At 42.3% G+C, this 22,102-nt stretch overlaps 1 protein-coding gene across 3 annotated transcripts in view; it reads right to left on the bottom strand.

The window, feature by feature from the left end:
- Positions 1–5,515: 5,515 nt before the first annotated feature.
- Positions 5,516–22,102, bottom strand: part of fbxl15 (F-box and leucine-rich repeat protein 15) — a 30,382-nt gene continuing 13,795 nt past the window's right edge. For 2 of the 3 annotated variants that reach the window (XM_088438626.1, XM_088438628.1), the window contains exon 7: positions 21,886–21,959. In XM_088438626.1, the coding sequence (XP_088294752.1) occupies positions 21,924–21,959 (36 nt within the window). In that variant the 3' untranslated portion in view covers positions 21,886–21,923. Of the gene's footprint in view, positions 5,585–21,885; positions 21,960–22,102 lie in introns of those variants that run through there. The other variant, XM_088438627.1, reaches the window with a different exon arrangement.

Genomic DNA, 22,102 nt, shown 5'->3' with positions numbered 1-22,102 from the left:
AGTTCGTCTGACAGGAATTGGTCATTTAATGCTTTAGCGCACTGGAGACAGCCCCTTGTCATAGAGGAAGCCATGACGGGACTCCCCTGGTACTTTATTTATTAATTATCTAGAGCGGCGAGGGGGCATTTAACTGTCTCACTCCGGGCCTGTCAACTCGACTTCTTGTCATTGAGTCTCCGCAAACAGGTCCTCTAGGAAACGCGCCGAGTCAAAGCGGGAGAAGATGTAATTATGCGCGCCCAGGACAAATATTTTTGTTTGCAATCAGTTGTCACGCCAACGCCTCCCAAAACAATTCAACTGGCTTTGTGTTGCAGCAGTTATGCCGGGGTGGTAAAGGAAACTTTCCCTTTGTCTTAAATACTGTATTTTACGCGCAGATTTTGACCTAGGAACTGCAATGTAATCGGGCTGCACGGTGGTAAAGTGGTAAGCGTTCACAGTTCAGGGTGTCAAGTTCAATTCCAGCTCGCTCCGGCCTTTATGTGTAGAGTTTGCATGTTCTCCCTGAGCCTGGGGGGGTTCTCTTTGGGCAGTCAGGCTTCCTCCAACATTCCGAAGACATGCATGCTAGGTGTATTGGACACTCTAAATTGTCCTTAGGTGAGACTGGGTGCGTGATGGTTGTGAGTCCCTATGTGCCCTGAGATTGGCTAGCAACAAGTTCAGGGTATTAATTATGAAGAGTTCAGAATGAACTAGTCCGCGCAGGCGTTTCAGAATATGAGGTAGTGGCATGTTAGCGCTCCTTCGCAGGATCTTAGCTGTTCCGAGTAATACATTCTTCTTCACAGATGTCAGATATTTTTCCTGGTATCTGCTCACAGTCCCACAAGCAGCACCACTGTTGCCTGTACCCTTTACATCTTCTCTAGGTCTTCCTTCAGCCCTTGGTACAGTATTTCTCCAGCTTTTTGGGCATTGCTGTCATTCAGGATAGCTTTATCCATGATGACTGCTTTTTGTCAGATGTTTATCCAAAACGACTATGTCAGGCTGGTTGGCTATGGCCAGTTTGTCAGTCTGGACTCTGGAAGTCCCACAGGATCTTGACCTGGTTGTTCTCTACTACCTTTGGAGATCTCTGCCATCTTCATTCTGGGACCTCCAAACCATATTCCGTGCAGATGTTCCAGAACACTATTCCTGCCACCTGGTTTTGTCCCTCTATGTACGCCTTGCCCGCCAGCGTCTTCCAACCTGCTGTGATTTTCTGCACCATTTCTAGGGCTTCTTTGCATAGCCTACACCTGGGAATCCTGTCTGCTGTGCTAGACCCGCTGCCATGTTCACCACCTCTGTGCTGTCTTCCTGTCCAGGCTTTTCCAGCCGCTATGTTTTCTCGGTCAGCCACGTATTCCGTTTAATGCCATGTGGAGGCTTGTCTTTCCATGACAGTCCATCTGCTTCCTTTTCCTTACTGGGCATCTGATGCCTGAGGCATTCACTACACTGGTCATCCATAGGTGCCATCTTGATGTTTTTTTTTGATGTATGATTTGACATATGATTCAATTAATCATGTATATGTATATACTGTATGTCCTGATTTAGATTTTTTTAATCCTCATGCAAATATTTTTGCTCTTCATATAAGAAAGAAAAAAAAAAACTGTTTTCCAAAGATGATGATTTCTTAATGACAACAGGTCAGACTTGGAGCTTCTGACTTCTCCCCTGGAAACTTGATGAGCATCACGGGTTGACCTAATCAAGACAATCAGCTTAATCTTTCTCCATTTGTGTTATGTCGAACAGCTCGGTAAATATTTGATGGAAGCTTTTGTTTGGTGTTTCGTGCATCCCGACGTAACTAGAGGATGCTGAAGCGGCAACGGCGGCAGCTGGGATGCAGCTACAGTGAGGTCAGGTGTCCCTTTACCGTGACTGGAAAACAGCCTAGAAACGTGTCATCCCAAAATACTGTACAGTATATACAGTACATTAACCACCATTCAAAATATAGAGAGTCACTAAGAATTTGTGGATTCATTCCATTTAATCATTGGGGAAAAAAAGGCATTTTGAAGTGACCTCACACTTCTGAACGGCAGTGCATATGTTGGTTGCCTCCATTGTGCAGGTGTGCCTAATAAAGTGGCTGTTCATCCAAAGACTTTTCCAGCTATAAGACGACGCACATAATTAATTAAACGCGACTAATTAGGAACATGAGAGCAGGTGCCAGGCTATGGGCTGACAGCGCAGACAACAGGAGGAAGGACTGGGAGGAGGAGGAGAAGTAAGGAGTGTAACGTGACAAGGAGGAGGGACAAAGCAACTTTCAAGTGTTTTGTCACATGAAACCTCCGAGGAATTGACGTGACAGAGAAACAGTAGACCAGGGCACCGCGGAAGAAAGGCGGGGGGCATCTTGAGGAGGAGGGGGGGAATGTCAGTCCTTTTATTTGAGACTTGAATTGATGATGATGCCAACAAGGGATTTTCCTCGTCGTCATATGCGTGAACGTGTGTGTGTGTGTGTGTGTCTGTGTGTGTACCTCGTGAGCACGTGCACTCTGGGTCACTACCATCATGTGATGCTTTTTTCGTTTGTTTTGTATTGTGACTTTTCAAGATCAAATGTCCGGAGACCCACACAGTGTTTTTGAAAAACACTCTCGGATGTTCAGAGGCTTCTAAACCCACTAAAACAAACAATGATATAGAAAAGGTTCGATATGGAAAAAAGCCACCTACGGCCCCTATTTTCCCCTCATTCTTGGCATCCAACATTTCACATGGTCCAGCAGGGAAAGGGCTTTGGCCTATTTCATCACAATTTGCAGGCTAACAACTTACAAATGTGGCATGTGATGAAAATAACGAGGCTTGATGTCACTTAGCCTTTCGGGGGGGGACAAGTAGAATAGCTAAGCGGGGTGTCGGGAACCCTGCAGGTCCTTCGAAGGGTGACAAGCACCTCGCTTAGAGCGAGAGCCGCCTCCCCTAACAGCATTATAAATTACTGTAGATCTTATGTGTGTCAGTGGAGCCAAGTGAGGGGAAAATTCAACATCAGCCTATTTATTCATTTACTTATCAGCCGCTCTGCTTGGGCAATGCGACGAAGAAGGAATGCGGTTGATTTTCAGCGACGTTAAGGGATATTTTATTTTGGGACTGATTGTGTCAGGCTATAAAGGAAACGTTGGGATACTGTTGCCTTTGTTTTTTCCTAAAAATATGATTCACCATTGATGCTGCACATTTTCTAGACCTGAGCTGCCATTTAAGAAAACTACAATTGAAACAAATGGAAAAACATACTTGATCTGTTTGCATAAACTTGGAGGAGACAAACATAAATAGTGAGAGAATGACTTAAAAAATAAAACTCAACTCAACTTTATCACTTTGAAACAACCACTAATCCAAAGGCTTCCTTTTTTGTTCAGCGGGACATAGATCTGACAGACATTCGCATAGAAGAGAATTGCATTACCAAGTTTTCTTAAGATGGAACCCAAAGGCCTGCTGTTATTGTTGTAGCGAAAACAGCAAGGGCCCCAAAGTTGAGCCCTTTGGAACACCAAATAACATTGGGTCGGAGCTCAGAGGAACCGAAGCAAAAACAAAAGGTTCTGTCAAGCAAACATGATGTAAACCATGTCCGTTACTATTAATGTCCACCTGGTGTCGCAAACAAGCAAACAGAACATAGAATTTAATGTGATTCTTCTGTTTCTAATGGAATATCCCTTGATATGCAACATTCCATTAAACCTTTACACTACAAGAATGTGTTGTTGAGCCCACCTGCCTGAACCCTCAAAACAAGGTTGTCAAGTTGGCCAAATCAATAACAAGAGACGGGAAATGGATTTTGGAAGGGCAAGGGGACTCATTTCCCAGCTAACAACACCACGAGTAATTTAAAGGAACTAAGTGACTCGATTTGTTCTCCCGCACGACTGTTAATTCGCCTAAATAAAAAAGGGGGGGAAAAAAAACGCTAATACTGAAGAAGAGATGGAGCCCGGGTTTAATTATCAGGGGATGACTCTGACTGTGCATCATCATTAGTTTGACTAAATAGCGGCGGTCACTGACTCAAGTGGTGGTAAATGGCACAATTAGTGGGCCGAGGGGAGAGAGGTACATTCAATTTGAAAGCCTTCTTTCCTAATCCATCTCCGGTGATCACCAGAAGTGCTGAGCGGCGCCTTTCTTTGCTCGCTGACATTAATCAGCTTCATTCCCAAGTAAAACGTCAACAAGGTAATCAAGAACGAGTACGCTCCAACTCAACGGACACCAAAATCTGAACCGACTGACGGCTATCATCTACAAGAGAAACCGAAGACGCAAAAATTTGACTCAGGCAGCAGGGAGGTGGTGGACATGCTTCCTTCACATGGAGCCGTTCTTCCGTGTTCCGCCTCTCCCAAGGCCCCCACCCTCCTACCCCCTGGTGCCCCTGTGCTTAATCCCTCACTGCACTCGCTCAGTAACCCCAGCAGGTGCAGTGGGAATCCATAAACACAGCTGGCGCGCCTCAGCGGCAGATTGCTCAGATTTAGACTCACCTCGCAACCTCTGGCCATTTTTACCAGAAAACCATCCATAAAACGTAGCTGATTTTTTTTTTTTTTTTTTTAAATTCCAACACACCATTGTCCCATTGAGTTGTTGATGTTCCACAAATGTCCTGCAGAGGGAGGTAATGCGCGTTGCAAACCATAAAACGGCAAATAAAGAAAAAAAGCACTCCTAAAAATAAATCTCCAACGGAGAATTCATCCGTCACCAAACTACTTTAGAATTCACAATCCTTTTCGACTTGTCTGTGTTAAAAATGCCAAGTTTGTATATCCCTCTCAAAGCAAAAACCAGGAAACGAAAACTGACTGCTTCCCATGTATGGTAGATCCCAGATTTTGCTGTTCGGTGAAACTCCAAATGGCAATAATGCCAATTTCTTACTGATGCTAATTGCAAAATGAGTAGAGGAAAATTCGAGCAGCAGTGGAATTGGAGCAAGTGTGCTAAAAATAAACGTTGTACTCGGATTAGATATTTTGCCTCTTAAAGATACTGATTAGTATACTCCATAATATTGAATTGATAAGTTAAAACAAATCATTTTCTTGTGATTCCTTTACTGTTTTGGTCAAGTAATATATTACAAAATTGGTTCTAATATTGAGGATTGGAGATGGCTTGTAAATGCAATTTTTCAGAGGACTAAAGAAATCTGAGAATATTTACACTTGAGCAGCTGAAATTCTGTCAATTTTAACAATTTAAGATGACCAAAAACAGTTATTAAAAAAATGTATTAATCTGACTATTTATTAGTTATCGATTACTTCATTAATTGTTGCACCACTAACACAGATAACTTGCAAATTAACAAATTTTGTACTATTGAAAAGTAGTTTTAAGAGATGACTTAACCTTTGTATTCCAACGTTTAAGTTGTAGCACCCACCTTTACGTATGATTTTCTTAACATCAGCGGCTCCCCCGCTTGCAATTCTGTGTTCTCCGTGCCTTTGCATTGCGCCTGGTTAAAGCGTGGCGGCCGAGCGCTTGTCTGCCGCCGTTAGTCTTGATTGGCCGGGAAATTCACTGCCTCCTGTCCGTAATGAGAGCGGACAGAGGTTAGAACAGCTCAATAAAAGAGATAACCAGTCTTTGATCCAAACAGCCATGCAGAACATTCCCGCCGATAGCGACTCCGAAAATGTCCCGTCAGGAATTTTGGATTTTAAATTACGCCTGATTAACCTGACACAGGAAGACTTTAGCTGACTTGGGCAGAAAAGAAACATGGTGGAGTTTGTCGCCTTTTAACTGACAAAGCTTTGAATAAAGAACGGGATATATGCTAAGCATGTACAGTAGAAAAGCACCACATACATTTTTAATTAAACCGCAAACCCTCTGCGTTGAGGGACTTTATGACTGTATGCGCCTGTCATTCACTTCCACATGACGCCGTGCAGAAGTGTGAGAACAGACTTGGCTGATCGAGATCAGTGAACAGATTCACGTCTGCAGATGTCTGCTTGGATGTCAAGAGGAAAAGCGCTGCTAGGAAACTGTGAGGCGTTGAAACCAAAGCAACACGTACATCTGAATGACAGTGCCGTAACCGCTAATTCTTTTTCATGTAACATCAACGACAATTTGACATCCTGTATTGGTAACATTGAACAATTCTGTAGTTTTCGAGTGCAACTATGTTGAATTTTAGTGCTGTGATTTGCAGGTTAGTGCTGTCGCTTATCAAAGGGGATAACTACTAACTTTTTCAGTGTCATGGATGAGAATGTGTCTTTTAAAATACTAACAATAAATAATAAAATTCTCGTCAAATACGTTTTTTTATGGAGCGTAGCTGACACCCTTGACAAAGGCTTACCTAATAATAGCCAAATGAGCGCTGTAGTGCTAACTGTGACCATTGGATGGCAGTGTTTCCACACTTACAACACAGCTGTTAACTACATGCAATTCACAGCAAAGAATGGAAATCAATCTTTCCTATGATACCACCCTTATTTACATAGACATTGCACACAATATTGTCGGGCCTTAAAAGATAAGTGAAAATACGAAATATACTGGCTATCTAGAGGTTTCCTTTTCCGATAACGCTTGGCACTAAAAGAGCAAAATGGCATGCTCCCAAATGCTAATCCTCACTTGTTAAATTATAAAAGAAAAACTGTTATGTTTTTTACTTTAATCACTCTACACACATTTGCGATATTTGGTCACCCTTACTCACCATTAGATGTGGCCATAATGCTGCTATATTTATATTCTGCTAGCAGGAAAGAAGTGTGAGTGTTTTTAGACATATTGGCTAAAATTAGCACATAATATTGAACTTTGGAACAGTAATCAAGGCTGCTCTTAAGCTTTAACAAATTCATATGGAGAATGCTCATAAAAAACACAAAGATAAGCTAATGAATGTATATGATAAAGTCATAAGACCAATCAAGTACATGAAATTGATAATGACCGTAATGTTACAAATGCTGCAGACCAACTACCAGCATAGCTTGTAAAACACGTGAGTTGAGGGGAAATGCTTTAGCCACCCTGGTTAAATGGTGTTCCTTTCTGTTAATCTATTGGCCAGTCTTTTCCAATTTGGAGGGTGTACCCTCACCTCGCGCTGCCTATTACGCCAAAAAGACACCCTCTTCACACCCCCAATTCCGAGGAACTCAAATTAAATGGAAAAGATTGAGGCCCAGCAATTAAGCAATTAAGACTTTGCAATAGTGGCGAAAAAAAAGTGGGCAGGAGAATCGGATTCATTTGAGTGTAATGATAGCCTTCTGCTCTTTTGAGTCACTTTTTATTTCATCGGCTCTTTTGTGTGCAAATTCTTGGCTTGTTGGAGCGACGGAAACAAATGTGTGATTAAAAACACAGGTTGTGTTAAAATGATCCTTGAATGGAATGGTCTTCGAAGGGATTTTTTTTTTTTTTTTTTTTTAACTCAAGGCATCCCAGCTTCAGCCCCACCCCCTTCCTTTGGTGTTCAACCAATCATCTCCTAATCTGCCTTTTTATTGCAGTAAAGATTGTATTTTGTTTGTCCTATATGAATGCAGGACTGATTATTGCATTACATCAAAATAATCAATATCTACATTATCAATATTTAAGCCTATTTTCTGACTTTCGAGTAATAAAAATCACTATTGGTTTTTATTTCATGCATTGGTAAAATTTGAGAAAATGTCCTGTTTTTAAATAAAGAGATGGAACTTCAAATGTTTCTTTAAAATCTGATTCTTCTATTAATCGACAAAATAAACGGCAGATTAATCTGACTTTAAAATGATCATTAGTTGAAGCCCTAATATATGCTAACGAATTGGAGGACGTGCTCATTAAATTACTCCCTCAGACGTTGATTTCACAGAGTAAAAAACACAATCACGCACATAAGTTTTCCATTTTCAGTCGGCGTGTTTGTGCTCTAAAACAAAGGCGTGATTAACACTTTGAGAGCGCATTTACACAACCCAACGCGCACACAATTGGCGAAAGATTACAGTCGTGCTTAAATATTCCCGATAAGTTCAATTAGACTCCCTGCAGAATTTATTTAGTCGAGCAAGCTAATGTTAATCAGCATTGTATTGGGGTTAATCTAGCCGGTTATTACCAATTTGCTCGGCGCAACGGATGCGACCGTGACGAAAGGAAAAAAAGCGTAAAAGGGGTAGCAATCATTTCTCCAATCATGAGCGCGATGGCTTATAGACACTAAATGTTTGAGAGCAAAGCATTTTCTCTCCAGCTGGCCTCTTTATAGATCATGAAAATATACTACTTAAATCAAAGGGAGACACACAACGGCAGCCCTGCTGTTCAATAATGACTTTTGTATTGGAGATCATCTACCCGGGCTATCAATCATGTCGAGCATCCACCACTCTGGGGGGGAAAGCTCACAGAAAACACTGACATATAAACTACCGCCTCCTCTGTAGTTTTCCCTAATACATACAAACGGCGGTGTCATACCAGCCTGATACTTGACACTAAAAGGAGTCAATACGGCAAATTGTTCCAAATTCACTGTCGGGCATTTTCGCAGTCGAAGACTCCCGGTAGAGCCAGAGACGTACAATTGACCCCGTCCGCCTCGCAGGGAATGGTGCGACGTTATAACCCGAGGCAACGTGTTGTCAGCCAAATGAGATAAGTTTATTTTCCTCCGCCCGGCATTTGTCCCATCAGTCGGCGCGCGATAAAGCTGGAAAGGAGTGGCGGCGGGGGGTTGAGCTCCGCACATGTGCTCGGGAAGGCTTGGCCGCCGCCCAAATGTCTGCCCCTGCCTTCTGTGCGGGCGCAGGCATGGAAAGCGGGAGGTTGACAATATTGAGGTACAAATTTCCTCTAATCGGAGCGTGATGGTCTACGGGCTCCAGAGGGAAGGCGAGCTGCTGCTGCGCCGTGCCAACACGCGACGAGACGGATGCAATGTCAGCAGGTGGAACGGTGGCAGGGGGGCGAGGTTTTACGGGGCGCGGGCGATGTTTCGAGGGATTCGGGCCTTTTGGTGGACCGCTCATGTGTGCTCTCAGCAGGCCGACGTTGTGCCCCGGAGAAAGGCGCTCTGCAGATACGAGCTGGCACCGCACGAGACCAAGCAACTTTCACAACTTTTAAGTGTCTTATTGGACAGAGATTAATTGCCAAATACTGTGTGCCAACTTTGGGTGATTTCAAAACTTTGCGCCAGGGAATATTACTGGTGAAGAATCGAACTTCCAGTGGTATATTTTTAGTTTCCAATGGATCTTTTAAGACAGAAATATCAAACTTTATTAAGGTAAGAGTGTATTTGTGGTTGTGATTTTTTTGGGAGAGCTTGTTGGGCCGGAAATGCAATGGAATATACAGGAGAATGTGCTGCATGACAGTAAAGCAAGCCGCCAAACGTGGTGAGGAGGCCAGCCATTGCTTCAAAATAAACCTTTCCATACCAAATAATGTACAGACACTAACATCTTTGGAAAGTTTTCATTTTGAAATTCTACCTAGAAAACTATGTCACAATGACAGAAAAAACTCTTTCTAGTAATTTTTTTTTTTTTTTTTATCTGAAAATAGTCAATAGAAGCAGCCAGAGAGAAGAACAAAATGCGCATATTTCTTTCAATATTTTGATTATCCAGTTGAGGAGCTAAATGGTAAAATATTCGCATATCAGACTAAAGCAGTTTATACACACTGCAAGAAAAAAAATGCCAATCACAACAGCTAATATAAGCGTTTTTTTTAACTTGACAGTCAGCTGACTATGTTTACATTGGCATGCTAAATTGTTAATTTCCTAGCAGTCTAGTCAGTCAAAGGAATACTTGAAAATTTATGAATATTGTAAAATCTCATCTCGTGTCTCGTTCCATCCCCATTAAAGAGCTTTATTCACCGCCATTGTCAATGACAATTTTCAACGAAGATGGGTGGGGAAGCTTTTCCACTAAGTTTCAATCTTCGAAACAAGTGTATTGATGCACAATCACCAGTAGATGGCGTCGGTGCAAAATATCAACATTCGCTAATATGGCTGACAGTGAAGGAGTTAGAGAAAAACGATTTGACGGAAAACCAAGTTTTACTTTCCCTACTCAAAATAGCGAAGAGTAGATGAGATGAGAAGATCAAAAACATAAAGATGTTCATGAGAGCAATTACTTTCACTTAATGCCCATTTCTCACGGGGGATTACGGTCATGAGCGTAAAAGACCCTCAGACTCATCCGCCCGAGCGATGTACTCTGATGCGGCGGCCTTGCGGCTAAAGCAATTTAAACATTCATCACATACTTGCTGTGTTGCCATGATCCTTTCATTACGCCGCCCCAAATTTGAGCGTAAGCCTGGAATCACAGGTCATGAGGAGATGCTTGGAGAACTCAGACTCAAAGCCGTCGATTTAAAGTTTCAAGAAATTAGAACTTTTTTTTTTCTTAAACGGGCGTGAGAAGTTGCAACAACAATGCTGAAGGCCATTGATAAGTTTCCTAAGGACACAGTCTGTATCAAATCCTGTTGCAGCGATATAACGTTTTAGATTTTATTTTGTGTTGACGTTTTTTTTTTTTAGCTTGATTTAGTTTGAATTTGTTTTTAAGAGCAGGTGTTTAAAATGCTTCATTTCACAGCAGTTGATATTACTTTTACACATTTTTTTTAAATATTTGCAGTACTTAAGTGCAAGATTAAAAAAATAATAATATATATATATATATATATATATATATATAATCTCACAGTGCTTGATGGAACAAAGTCAGCTATAATTCTTAAATGAATGACCTTCTGTGGTTCATCAATACGGATGTGTAGAGTTACTGTAAATACATTTAAAATGAACCTTGAATGTGTGAAATTGAAGAAGAAAAATAATGTTTTTCTTATAGTTTTGGATCTTTTATATTATTTTATTTTGTCAATAAAAATGTTTCCTTTTTTTTTATTAGTTTTATTTTTTTTCATTTTAACCTTGTCCTGCTTTCACATAACTGAATTGATGGAATATGCCTAGTCGTACAATAAACAGGAAGTAGCAAACAAACGTGACACGGTGCAGTAAGGATATTACAGACTAGTTGACTTTACTACTCCACATTACATGTAGAACAGCTGTTGTCAAAGAGGGGTACGATTACTCCTGGGGATAGTGAGATTTTAACAGCAAATGTAATTTAATGCTTATTAATGCCAAGACAAACAGCACATTTTTCTTTTCAAATTAAGAGCTAATTAATTGGAATATAAAACAGTGTATTGCCAATTGTGCTATAGTGGCTCCTTTGCAAAATTACGTATGCCTTTACACTACTTTAATACGGATGCACATTGGCATTTAATTGCAAATAGCCATTAGACGTGCCAGATATGAAACTGATGATTTTGCACAATTGATCTTTTGGAGTTGCTGAATAATATATATATATATATATATATATATATATATATATATATATATATATATATTTATATATAAGTAAGTATACCATTACAAACGCATTTGCAACCATTTTAATTGGGTTTTAATCAAAAAAATGCCTGGCATTGGCTAAGCGGTACTTGGTTGCCATAATATTTCACGGGGAGAAAGTGATTGACAAAAAAAAAAACATTGAGAACCGCTGATCCAGAGAGCCATGTCAACTATTCGCTCATATACGTTTTGGGTTTGAGGAGGAGGCAGCGCCGCCTCTGGCAGCAGCAGGGTGTGTGCCAGATAAAATTAGTCACAATTTCTTGGCCCAAACTTTCACGCGGCCCACTTAAGTGAAAAAGTAACCGACAACTACGAACATGCAAGTACAAACAAGCTGCACTTTGGTGAAACAGATGGAACAGTCTTATTAGTAAGAAACATCTTTTTCTTTTTTTTTTTAACCGGGGTAAGGCACACCACTTCCATCATGCTGGAGTCCATTCTAGGAAATGTTCCAGCTCCAAATCCGAGCTAAGCGTCTGAGTACACCCGGAGCCATTTTCCGTGCACTATGAAACGGGGCAGAACAACACCGAAGTTGAAGTGTTAACACGGAGAAGCAGCAAGCAGGGGAGGACTTGTATGGTCTCAAATGAGCAGTCGGGGGCGTTTGCAAGAAATCACCGGGGGTGGATGAACAAGCACCCCCCCCAAGAGGAAGAAGGGAAAGTGGAGGAGGAGGGGGAGAAATATCCATAGCAACAGTCAAGTCCCCAGCTGTCATGTTTGGGGCTGAGATAGGTGCCGCGAGCCAAGGGACCACTTAACCTCCACTGCACTTCAACTCAGGAAGTGAAGATGCCGCACTGTGCCTCACTTAAAATGCAAACTTTACACCCCCACCGCACAGGAACGGAGGGGGGAGCGTTTTGGGGGAATTAACCCGATGAGCAATGCAGAGGTCTCTCCTCAGAAATACAGTAATTAACCATCGATGCTGTGGGATGTCATTGGGGAAAAAAAAAAAGCAAGTAGCGATGATAACATCAAGCTAAGCATATAAAAAGAATGAATCTCCAGTTTATCACTGCGTGTCCTTGAGAATGTTTGCTTGTTGACATTTATTGTTGCCAGGCTCTATTTTACAACATTAATTAATCCGAGATTGAAATCCATATTAAAACCATGATGCAGTTGGGAACTCCCCCCCCCTCAATGCATCAAGCTGGAATGTCAAAATAAAAGCCTATTTCATAAATCTTTCCATAAAGTATTGAAATAAATGTCACTACATATTGAATAAATTCACCCAATTACAATTTACTTGATGCTGCAGGCATTTCTAGAATGTACAAGAAAGTTAATTTTCAAAGTCTGTAGCATAGCTCACTAATTGGTGCGTTGGATTTGGACTTCAGTTTTTCGAGTAGATCTGAAAAACCTGGGGGATTTTCTTCAAGACTTCATAAAATCACAAGACACTTTATCAACTATGCCTGCACAATCGAAATAGGTTTTTTTTTAAATGTTGAAAACTTTATAATGAACTACGTCACCCAGATCTGATCTGCATTTGGCACCAATTTGTTTCAGATGTGACTGTCATCAGATTCAATTCTAATCAAGAGAAGAAAAAAAAATCATTTTCATGTGTTCAGAAGTCACATTCCTATCAAATTGTGATGAATTTGAACAAAGTGTGCTTGGTTTGCATGCGGTAATTTTAAAACGGTTTCAATACAAATCCAATGGATACTGTACATTTTGAAATGCTTAAATTTTCAAAATGAAAAATCCCCATCGGCATATCCGGTATTTACTACACGTTTGTGTCAAGATATGTCCAGTTATGTCATGTAAAATCCAGTCTGATCACAATCTGACCCAGATTGCACATTCTGCAAATTCCCACTCTTATGTTCACTTTGTCATGTGTCTAATCTGGATAGAGTTTGACCCAATCTAAATTCGCTCCATATTTCCCATTAGGATTCGCCGTCAATTCAACATATAAAAGCAAAAGCTCATCCATTCAAAAATTACCCATCTGGCAACTTTGATGCGGGTTGAGCAGAATTTCGCTGAAATGGCAAAACCGGGTTTAATCTGGATTCAATTCATGTCGCACATTTGAAAGCAATGTAAATACACCACAGAACTTTCCCCTCAAACGGACCTCAAATCTCCAATGATAGTTTCCTCCTTGGCGCCCATATTGCTCACCCCAGGCCAGCTAAAATGGTGGCTGTTGTTTTGCATTGGAAAATGTGGCATTGTCCCTGCACGACGGTCCCCTTCTGGGCGTGAATGGCCGTCTAATCAAGCTCCCACTTTCACTGCAGCTGCTTTACAGCGAGCGGCGGCGCTGACCTCTGAGGGGCCCGCCTTCCAAACCCCCCCCCCCATTCACTTCTCTGGTCCTTTGGGACCCTTCAACAAGCTTTAGAGGCCAAATGAGGTGTAAGTCTATTAAAAGGGAGTTTGTGTGTAGATCACAGTCCCTCTGGGGGCGGCGGCTTTTTTGACTTGTCATTCAGGTGCGGCTAATTTCCGTCTGCTGGGTAGGCCCCGCCCACCCTCAATCTAGGGCCCGCTGCTAGAATTGCAAATGACGGGCATCTCTTCTCTGCGAATGAGACAGGTGATTCATTATTACAACGCCACGGTGACACAAAAAGACGCGCTTTTAATGGCGTGAATTCGCGTTCCATTCCATGTGGCGGCGCCACATGCGCCGATTCATTTACGAGACTCGTAACTGGAGCGCCAATATCGTCGCATGCAAATGAGTTGGGCGGGCACTTGTAGTTCTGAACCTGAGGTGGTACCTTGTCATATCAGTTTGATTCATTCTTTGATCAAACTTGCTTGGCTACTTACGAGGACTCAAATTAGGCCAGCAAAATGGTGTCTTTCAAATAATGCAAGAAGCTGATTATATGTTTAGCAAATTTAAACGCAATTTCCCATTTCCCTAGTTGACTTTGAGACGCATTACAATACAAGTACAATACAAGTCGGCATTACAATATACAAACAAGAATTGTTGACAATTTGTTCGACGTGGGAGGATTTAATCATTTATATTCAACACTTAATAGTGTTAAAAATGTGGCAATTGGCCCTAATTTATATTAATAAAATACAGTATGACCCTGATTTAGGCAATTACCAAATAAAGGGAGCCTACAAATTCCTACTATTTGCATCAGGGTCACTTTATGTCTATAAAAATTAAATGTCTTGATATCTGGGGACTGGTACGATACACTGTGATGTATGAACCCCTCCTTTTGGGCTGAGGAGCATCTTTTCCTGATCAAGCAGTGACAGAGTTTGTCAGAAGGGGAAAGGGGTCAGCGGTGCAGCATTAACCTCAGGGAGGCCATCTCTGTGCAGCGCATTAGTCACACTGGAGATGGGGGGGGGCAATGGGGGTGGGATGACGGGGATGGTGGGGTGGACGCTTCGTAATAGATTATTGACTGGCGGGCAGCGGCCTGCGCCGCACCATGGGGTCCTAGACGTGCACTGACCTCTTGATCGCCAATGCTGGAAGGGGCCCACCTGCAGAGGAGCCACTCAAACGCACGGAATATCCCCATGGCAACAAATTGTGAACCAAAATGAGATTTTTGAGGGATGGGGCGTTGTGTGGTTGATCAGGACAAAAAAAAAAAAAAAGTATATTCAGTAATGACTATAAAATGGCAGTCACAGGCTCATCAAACGCAAAGTGCTGAGGGGGGGAAAAAAAAACAAGAAACAATTGCTTCCCCCAACTTAAACTAGCTAATTAAAAAGGCAGGCAATTTCTCTCCAACAGTCACACTCAGGATCTTTAATTGAAATCAAAATGAATGGCGCTCGCAAGGAAAACGGGGAGCATGGTGGCGGAGGAGAGAATGTAGAGGTGATGCCAGTATGTTGGTCTGACTGGAATGCGATGTTTTATTAGAGCAGCGTTGTACTATATATGGGAAAACATTTGAAAAACACTTAAATTACAGGGATTGAGTTACACTGTATTCATTTTTCTACAAATTTCCTTTGCAGGTCTTCACTGAAGAGTATCCCCCCATAATAAACAGCATATTATCTTATGACAATTTGACCTGATACTTTTGTCCAATTTCTATTCAAAAGATGCCAGTTCCACGTGTGGCTTCCCTTTGGCTCAGTAATTCATCTCCGAGCACTAATTTACCCCCCATTGTCAGCCCAGTATGGGCATGATGCTGAATTTCAAATGAGCCAATCGCTAAAAAAGCACGGTAGCTATTTTCGTGCCTGTTTGTTTGCCTTCCGATTAACCCTTTAGGCGAGCAATGTCCGTATGTCGTCTTTTCGAGTGTTCCCCGGAACGTCCTTGAGTTGGAAAGTTTTGGGGTCAGGTTATTTTCGCAGTGGCTTCGTATTAAGCATTAATTGATATAAATATTTTATCTGGTTTTAAAATAAAAGAGCCTGACCTACAGGAGTAGAGGATGGATGGCATTTAAAGGAACAGCGTGTTTATATATAATGTATTCTTTATATTTCATTTTATTTAAGAGACAAAGTAGGTACCTGCTTATGAAAGAACATCACATTTCCACAACGCTTTTTTTATCCTTAATATTTATCTCATTGATGACGCCTTCGCTCCAGACTGCAAATTGTATTTGTACTTGGGGCATTTCCGGCATGTTCTGTTGGCTGGCTAAAATTGGACAAGAAACAAAACGGACAGCATTTGTTGTTCCTTCCTTTCTATGACGAGACACGAGCAACAGAGGCTCCCCAAGCGTCACTTGTTCATCCACCAGCACATAAGAAATTCGAAACACGGTTAAGTATTGTAAAACAACAAAAATACTGTGTACCTTTTTAACAGATTAATGATGGCGGACTAAATCTTGCTTGCACTAGAAAACGTATATATTTTTTGGATGCTGTTAAAACTGTGATGCTGCACTAAATATTCATTCTGTGTGATTCATTGTGTATATGATTTTGTTCATTAGAAAATCTCGATAAACAGAGAATATGCCCCGCCTCTCGCACAAAATCGACATGGGATTGGCTCCAGCTCAACACGTGACTCTAAAGAATTGAAAATGAAGGCAAGGATGGACAATCCGTCATTTATTGGGAGAATTTTGTGCTAGCATTTTGTTAGAGCCATGATTATTGGCGCGCCACTCCAACAAAACATGACAAATGATAACAAATACTGCGCATTAGTACAAGGAATATAAAACCTAGCGTTGAGGCTGCCATTAGAGAACTCGGCTTTAAAATACGCGGAGTGCGCTTCAAGACACAATAAACCCGTCAAGATGTGTGCGCGCACTCTCCGAAAGGGATTGGGAATACGAGGCTATCAGCGTGCCGTACATGACATTGACTGGTGGAGGTCTTCACTCTTTTAAGTGGGAGGCTGCCTGCTGAGGTTTCCCTTCTCCGCCAGCAGGCCTATAAGAGTGGTAAGTGGCAGTGATGAGACACTGTCCCTCGTGCCTCCTTTGGCTGCCATTCGCTTTAAATTGAAACCGAGCCCTGCAAATAAACGCCGCATTCTGAGCCGAGGGAAAGATGGCGGGAGGGTACGACGCCTGAAAGTTGCATTTCATATAAGCACCCTTTGGGGAATTCGCTCTGTTTTTTGTTGTTTATATGATGAAGAAACAGGGCTGAGCGGGGGTCAGCGGCCGTTCATTTATCTTTTTATGTCGTGTCGCAAGGCGGGCCGCTGCAGTCGAAAGCATCAAATTCCGCAACATACAGCAAGTCCTCTTCGGCGTTCTCCCAGTATCAACATGCATTAGTTTTACTCCCTGCTCATTAGCTTTAAATGGCGTCGCTCTTTAAGATTAATTGAAGCCAGGATAAGAGAAGATGGCTCCCAAGTGCGCCCCGCTGTTTGTTATTCCCGTCGCCCTCGAAAAAAGCGGTAACAGTAAATCCTCAGAGTTGTTGTTAAAGTGGCGGCATTACCATATGTGTGCCATTTCCATAGAGTGACATCCACCTCAACAACCCCCTCCTGGATCAAATGGGGACTATTGATCCTGCAGCACTCCATTTCAAGTTAATTGTGCTTGAAATGAGGTGCACATACTCAAGCATACCTGCGCCTGGAAGGTTTTATTTATTTATATTTGTCAGGGAACCTCCTGTGACAGATAAACAGAAAATATTCAAGTGGCTCAATTTTGGAAGGGGGGGGGGGGGGGGTTTCTAGAATCGACTAGATTATTGCCTACTTTTAGTTGGCTGATACGTCATTGGCTGGAAGGATGAAAAGCCTTTGTTTAATTTTAGTAAAAAGGTTAAGTATGACCATTTCCTCGAGGATGTTAACCCAAAATGTAGCTTGAAGTTTAAGAAACGATACTCAGAACGCCAAATCAACAAGCCCCCCGCAGCTCCAACTTGCAAAACTGGTTGGAATATGTCAGGTGGAATGCACAAAATAAATACAACTTTTGTGTGTGCAGCGGAGGGGTATGTGTCAATTTTGAGAAGGGCGCACGGCCTAAAAAGTTTAGCAAAGGCTATGTCAATGAATGCTGGCTCCGCCTACTGTCCATGGGGAAGAAATGCTTGCAAGGCACCACATCAGAGAGCAAACCCCTCCCTCTGTTTGTTTGAGAGGCCATTCTTTTATAATAGTATATATAAATAAATGCAAAGGCTGTAATGGATCGCATTAAACTAGCGGGCACACAGGAAGAGGCAGGATTTAATTTGCATGGCAGATTAGCTTGCTCTCGGGTCGGGCCGGTGCCTGAGGGCAGCCTGTTCATTAATAGGATCTAGTCTCTTTATATGCATTAAGTCAATTGAGCCCATACATAATCTGATTTCAGCAACGCTGTGTAAATGTTGAACTGCGCTCCCTTAAGTGCACCGCTGGTGTTATTCGTCGTGGTGAAGGAGCTTGTCTAAGCACCCCGTAAATAAATACAATATGATACGACGGGGGAAGGTTGTGTCTTTGTTTCTAGCACTTATAAAAAACTGAGCATTCACATCATTGTAAAGGCGCCATTTTGCTATAAAGAAGTCACGTCAGAGCATTTTTTTCAACTGGCTGACGATGAATACCTGGGCAGCATTAGATATTGCCTCACTGCTAGCTGTAATCTAACCCTAAACCTTTGACAAAGTCTGCAATTATTTTCTCTTTCAGAAAAACGCAGACTACATTCGTTTGACACAAAAAATACATATTTATCTGTATTTATTTATATTCTGTATTGTATTTTGTGGTGTTTTCTTTGAATGTTAGCTGTCGTAACTGAACACATTTACATTAGCTTATTACAAAGCAAATGCTAGCTTAATTCTGACCATCCATCATTGTTTGTTTAACTAACACGCCCTGAGAGTAGAACTCATAAGCTCCAAGTAGTGGTTTGACTTCTGCGCATAGTCTCAAATGCAGAAAAGTAAAGAGCATTGAAGAAGAAAATTAATGCAGCTTGGTCCAGATCCTAAATCTGTTTTTTGAGAAACTGGCTGAGATGACAAGGGGGATACACTGCTGGTTGTAACCAAAAGATAGCGCCTAACATGGTCCAGGTCATGCCTGAGCAACCTGGCTAAGGCCTGAATTTGCACACTGTGCACAGCCCAGCATCTGGGCCAAAGGGGAGCCACGCAGATGCTCACAAAACATTCACAGCAAAAATCTGATAACTGAGGAAGATTTTATATATATATAGAGAGAGATTATATATTCTAAACTAGCAAGTTGACCAGACTTTGAAAGTGTTCTCCAGTGACATCATGCGAACGTTTGCATGTATCTCTTCTGCTGTGAGGTCATTCCAAAACACACAACCGAAGGAAAATGCAATCCTTAGTGGAGGATTTGGACACTTATATAATCCCCCAATTATATTTTGTTCTCTGGTGATAGCTAAGTGCCCTCCCTTCTGTTTATATGACTCACAAATATCTAACACTGAACTGTGTTGCACGCCAGTGCGGCCTCATGACTGCAGAAAAGGTTCTTTTCCTTTCTGCCCGACTGCGTACGGCATAATGGGGAAAGCTTGAGAGGCGGCGGGCTTAAAGCAGCGCACGCCGTCTTGACAAAGCCCTGGTGGCCTGCTGGGGAGACCGTGGTGCATCCGAGGAGGCTGCCACAAGAAGCTAATTTTCAAGAGCGCTCGGCATGCTCTTAAAGCTGTCTAATGGAAGTGTACACGTGGGCCGGGCATAAAAAAGCACCACAAAGCTTCAGCCGGTGCACGTTTCCTTTTATGAAAAGTTGTAAAAGGAACTTAAATAAATGATGTAGGACTTCTTGTTAGGCTTCCACACAGATTGGTAACTGCTCTCGGTATGTTTAAGGAAGGAACAACGGCTCAACGATTGATTGGTTAGGCTTTGGTTGGAACTGCACCAGCATGAGGCAACGTGGCTCGATAAGTTTATGATCGGAACTTCCTTGATTGCGTTCATACCCTTCAACGCTCAAAGGTAAAACAATTATAAAAGTGCCGAACCACTCGTATCAATACCTGTGATTTCCCAGGTAAGATTCCTTTGAGGACTCCAACTAGGATCGTTTCAATAATGACTTATATTTCACTGCTACTTACCTGTGGGGGGTCCTGCAGAAACAAAGTTTCTCTTGAAATGCCACGGAGTACTTACTGTTTTATCAGATTTCATGAAATGGCAGAATAAGAACAGCTTAAGCTATGGCTACGAGAGCAAAGAGGATGGGACCAAATCACACAAGGGGATCACTCAGCAGTTCCCTGGCCTGGCCCCAGGACCACCTAACCTGATATTACCTTTAAGATGGCAATACTTCCTCCATACTCGCAGTCTCCCTTGAGACCTTACAGTGGGCAAACATAATGCAGGTCTTCATGAAACTCATGCTTATCGGGCCTCTCAAACTATGTGAAACATGCCTAGGAACAAAAGACCGTCTCTCAGCTCTGGGATCTAGCCCAGAGGATCTCTTTCAGCAGCCACAGATTGCCCTGTGTTTTCTTAATTGACAAACCTTGGGCGCATTGGCGAAGAGCCCAAGGTCCTTTTAGGTGGACCACCTAAGAGCGGGAAAACAGTCCAAGATGTAGTTTGTTTCATGGAGGTCTTTAAGTCTGGGTCACGATGGGGTTCGAGTCATTTCAGAGTACATTCCTGAATCCACCTGTTTGGAAAAAGGCCCCCTCGTTGTTCGTTTTGTCCTTCCGGAGACTAGACAGCTCCCAAGCTGTACAAGTCAAGCCTCCGAAGCCTACCTTGGCACATTATTCCAAAGTTATACCCCTAAAAGGTATGATATGATTATCATATTATGCTATTACCTCAGTCACGTGGGTCACGTGGGTAGTGAGCAAAAGCTGAAACTATTGGCATAGAACAAATTTGACATTGACAGTCTGAGCCAAGCACAACCTCCGCTGGCCTCATGCGGTACTGCGACCTTTAAGGTCTGTAGCGGAACTATTTGTTGATGAACTGAAGAAATGTCAATGAATAATTTCATTGAAAATTGAAGAGTATGGGCAATCCAAATAGATCTTTTTACGTCCCCAACACACTGAGCGGTGAACATTGGTGTTCGTTTAAGGTTGTTACCGTTTACCAGGCGGTTACTGGACCTTCGCCAGATGTTCACCTGTTCTGCTCATCGCAAGGAAATTAGAGCAGACACCCTTGCCAACACTCAGCGATGTTGATCCCCCCCAGTCGTACAGGGACTTGAGGTTTTCAATCCTATTTTTCCTGACGTGTCACGTTCCAGTCCACGATGGCCCGTGTCCTGCATGTTTTCACATTTTCTTTACAACAAACATGATTGAAAAGATCAGGCTCATGATGAAGCTTCTGCAGAGGTTATCGATGAGCTAATTATTGAAATCAGGCGTGTTGCCAAGAAACACTTAGAAAACATGCAGGATGGAGGCTCTTGTGAACTGGAGTATGAGGTTTTAAGTGACATGTGAAATGTCTCCAAGAAGTCCAACTGCCTAAATCTACAGATGATCTAAAAAGATGTAGTGTACAGCAAACGGCCACATAAAACGGAGACGTCCATATCTCAAGTCCCGATGATCCACTCAGTATTATCTGCTGTCCAATGTTGGTGAACGGCTTTGAGGGGCTCAGAGATGTGGCTGGCGGTTGATCCCCTGTGGATATTAGCGTGCTGCTGAGGGAAGGCCATTGCTGACAGCTGGTTCCATGACTGCTCAGATGAGAGCGGGGTATTGCACTTCCACCTGGAATCTCCTTTGATACCAGACTGCACCGATTCAGGAAGCTTTTCACCAGAAAGATCTTCAGCCCGCATAGGAAACTTTCTTTAGAAAGCATGATGGGAGGTTCATAACCTCCCACCCATGCGCTAAAGCTGCTTGGTTAAAGAAGTAACAACAAATTGGGGCGAGAACTAATTTGGACTGGCGTCTGCTGGACCCTCTTGGCCTGTGGAGATGTGTTTCATTTTGTCTGATCAGCGACTCCGTCATGCGGATTCACGCACGGACGCCTCCGTCTCCCCCTATCACGGTGTTAATGGAAACTTCGTTAATGTCATTAAAGCTCAGGTGGACAGCCATTGTGTTGTCTTCTGTGCATTTGTGGCTTAATGCTTTTTGCGGGTGAAGTAGAAAAAGACAGAGTGCATATTGCGTTTGGATTTTA

The sequence above is a fragment of the Hippichthys cyanospilos genome, chromosome 17, assembly GCF_059441005.1.
Source record: "Hippichthys cyanospilos isolate Australia breed blue-spotted pipefish chromosome 17, RoL_Hcya_1.0, whole genome shotgun sequence".
In the NCBI taxonomy this organism is placed as follows: Eukaryota; Metazoa; Chordata; class Actinopteri; order Syngnathiformes; family Syngnathidae; genus Hippichthys; species Hippichthys cyanospilos.
The sequence above is the reverse complement of the archived record's forward strand: the minus strand, read 5'-3'. Positions and strand labels throughout refer to the sequence as shown.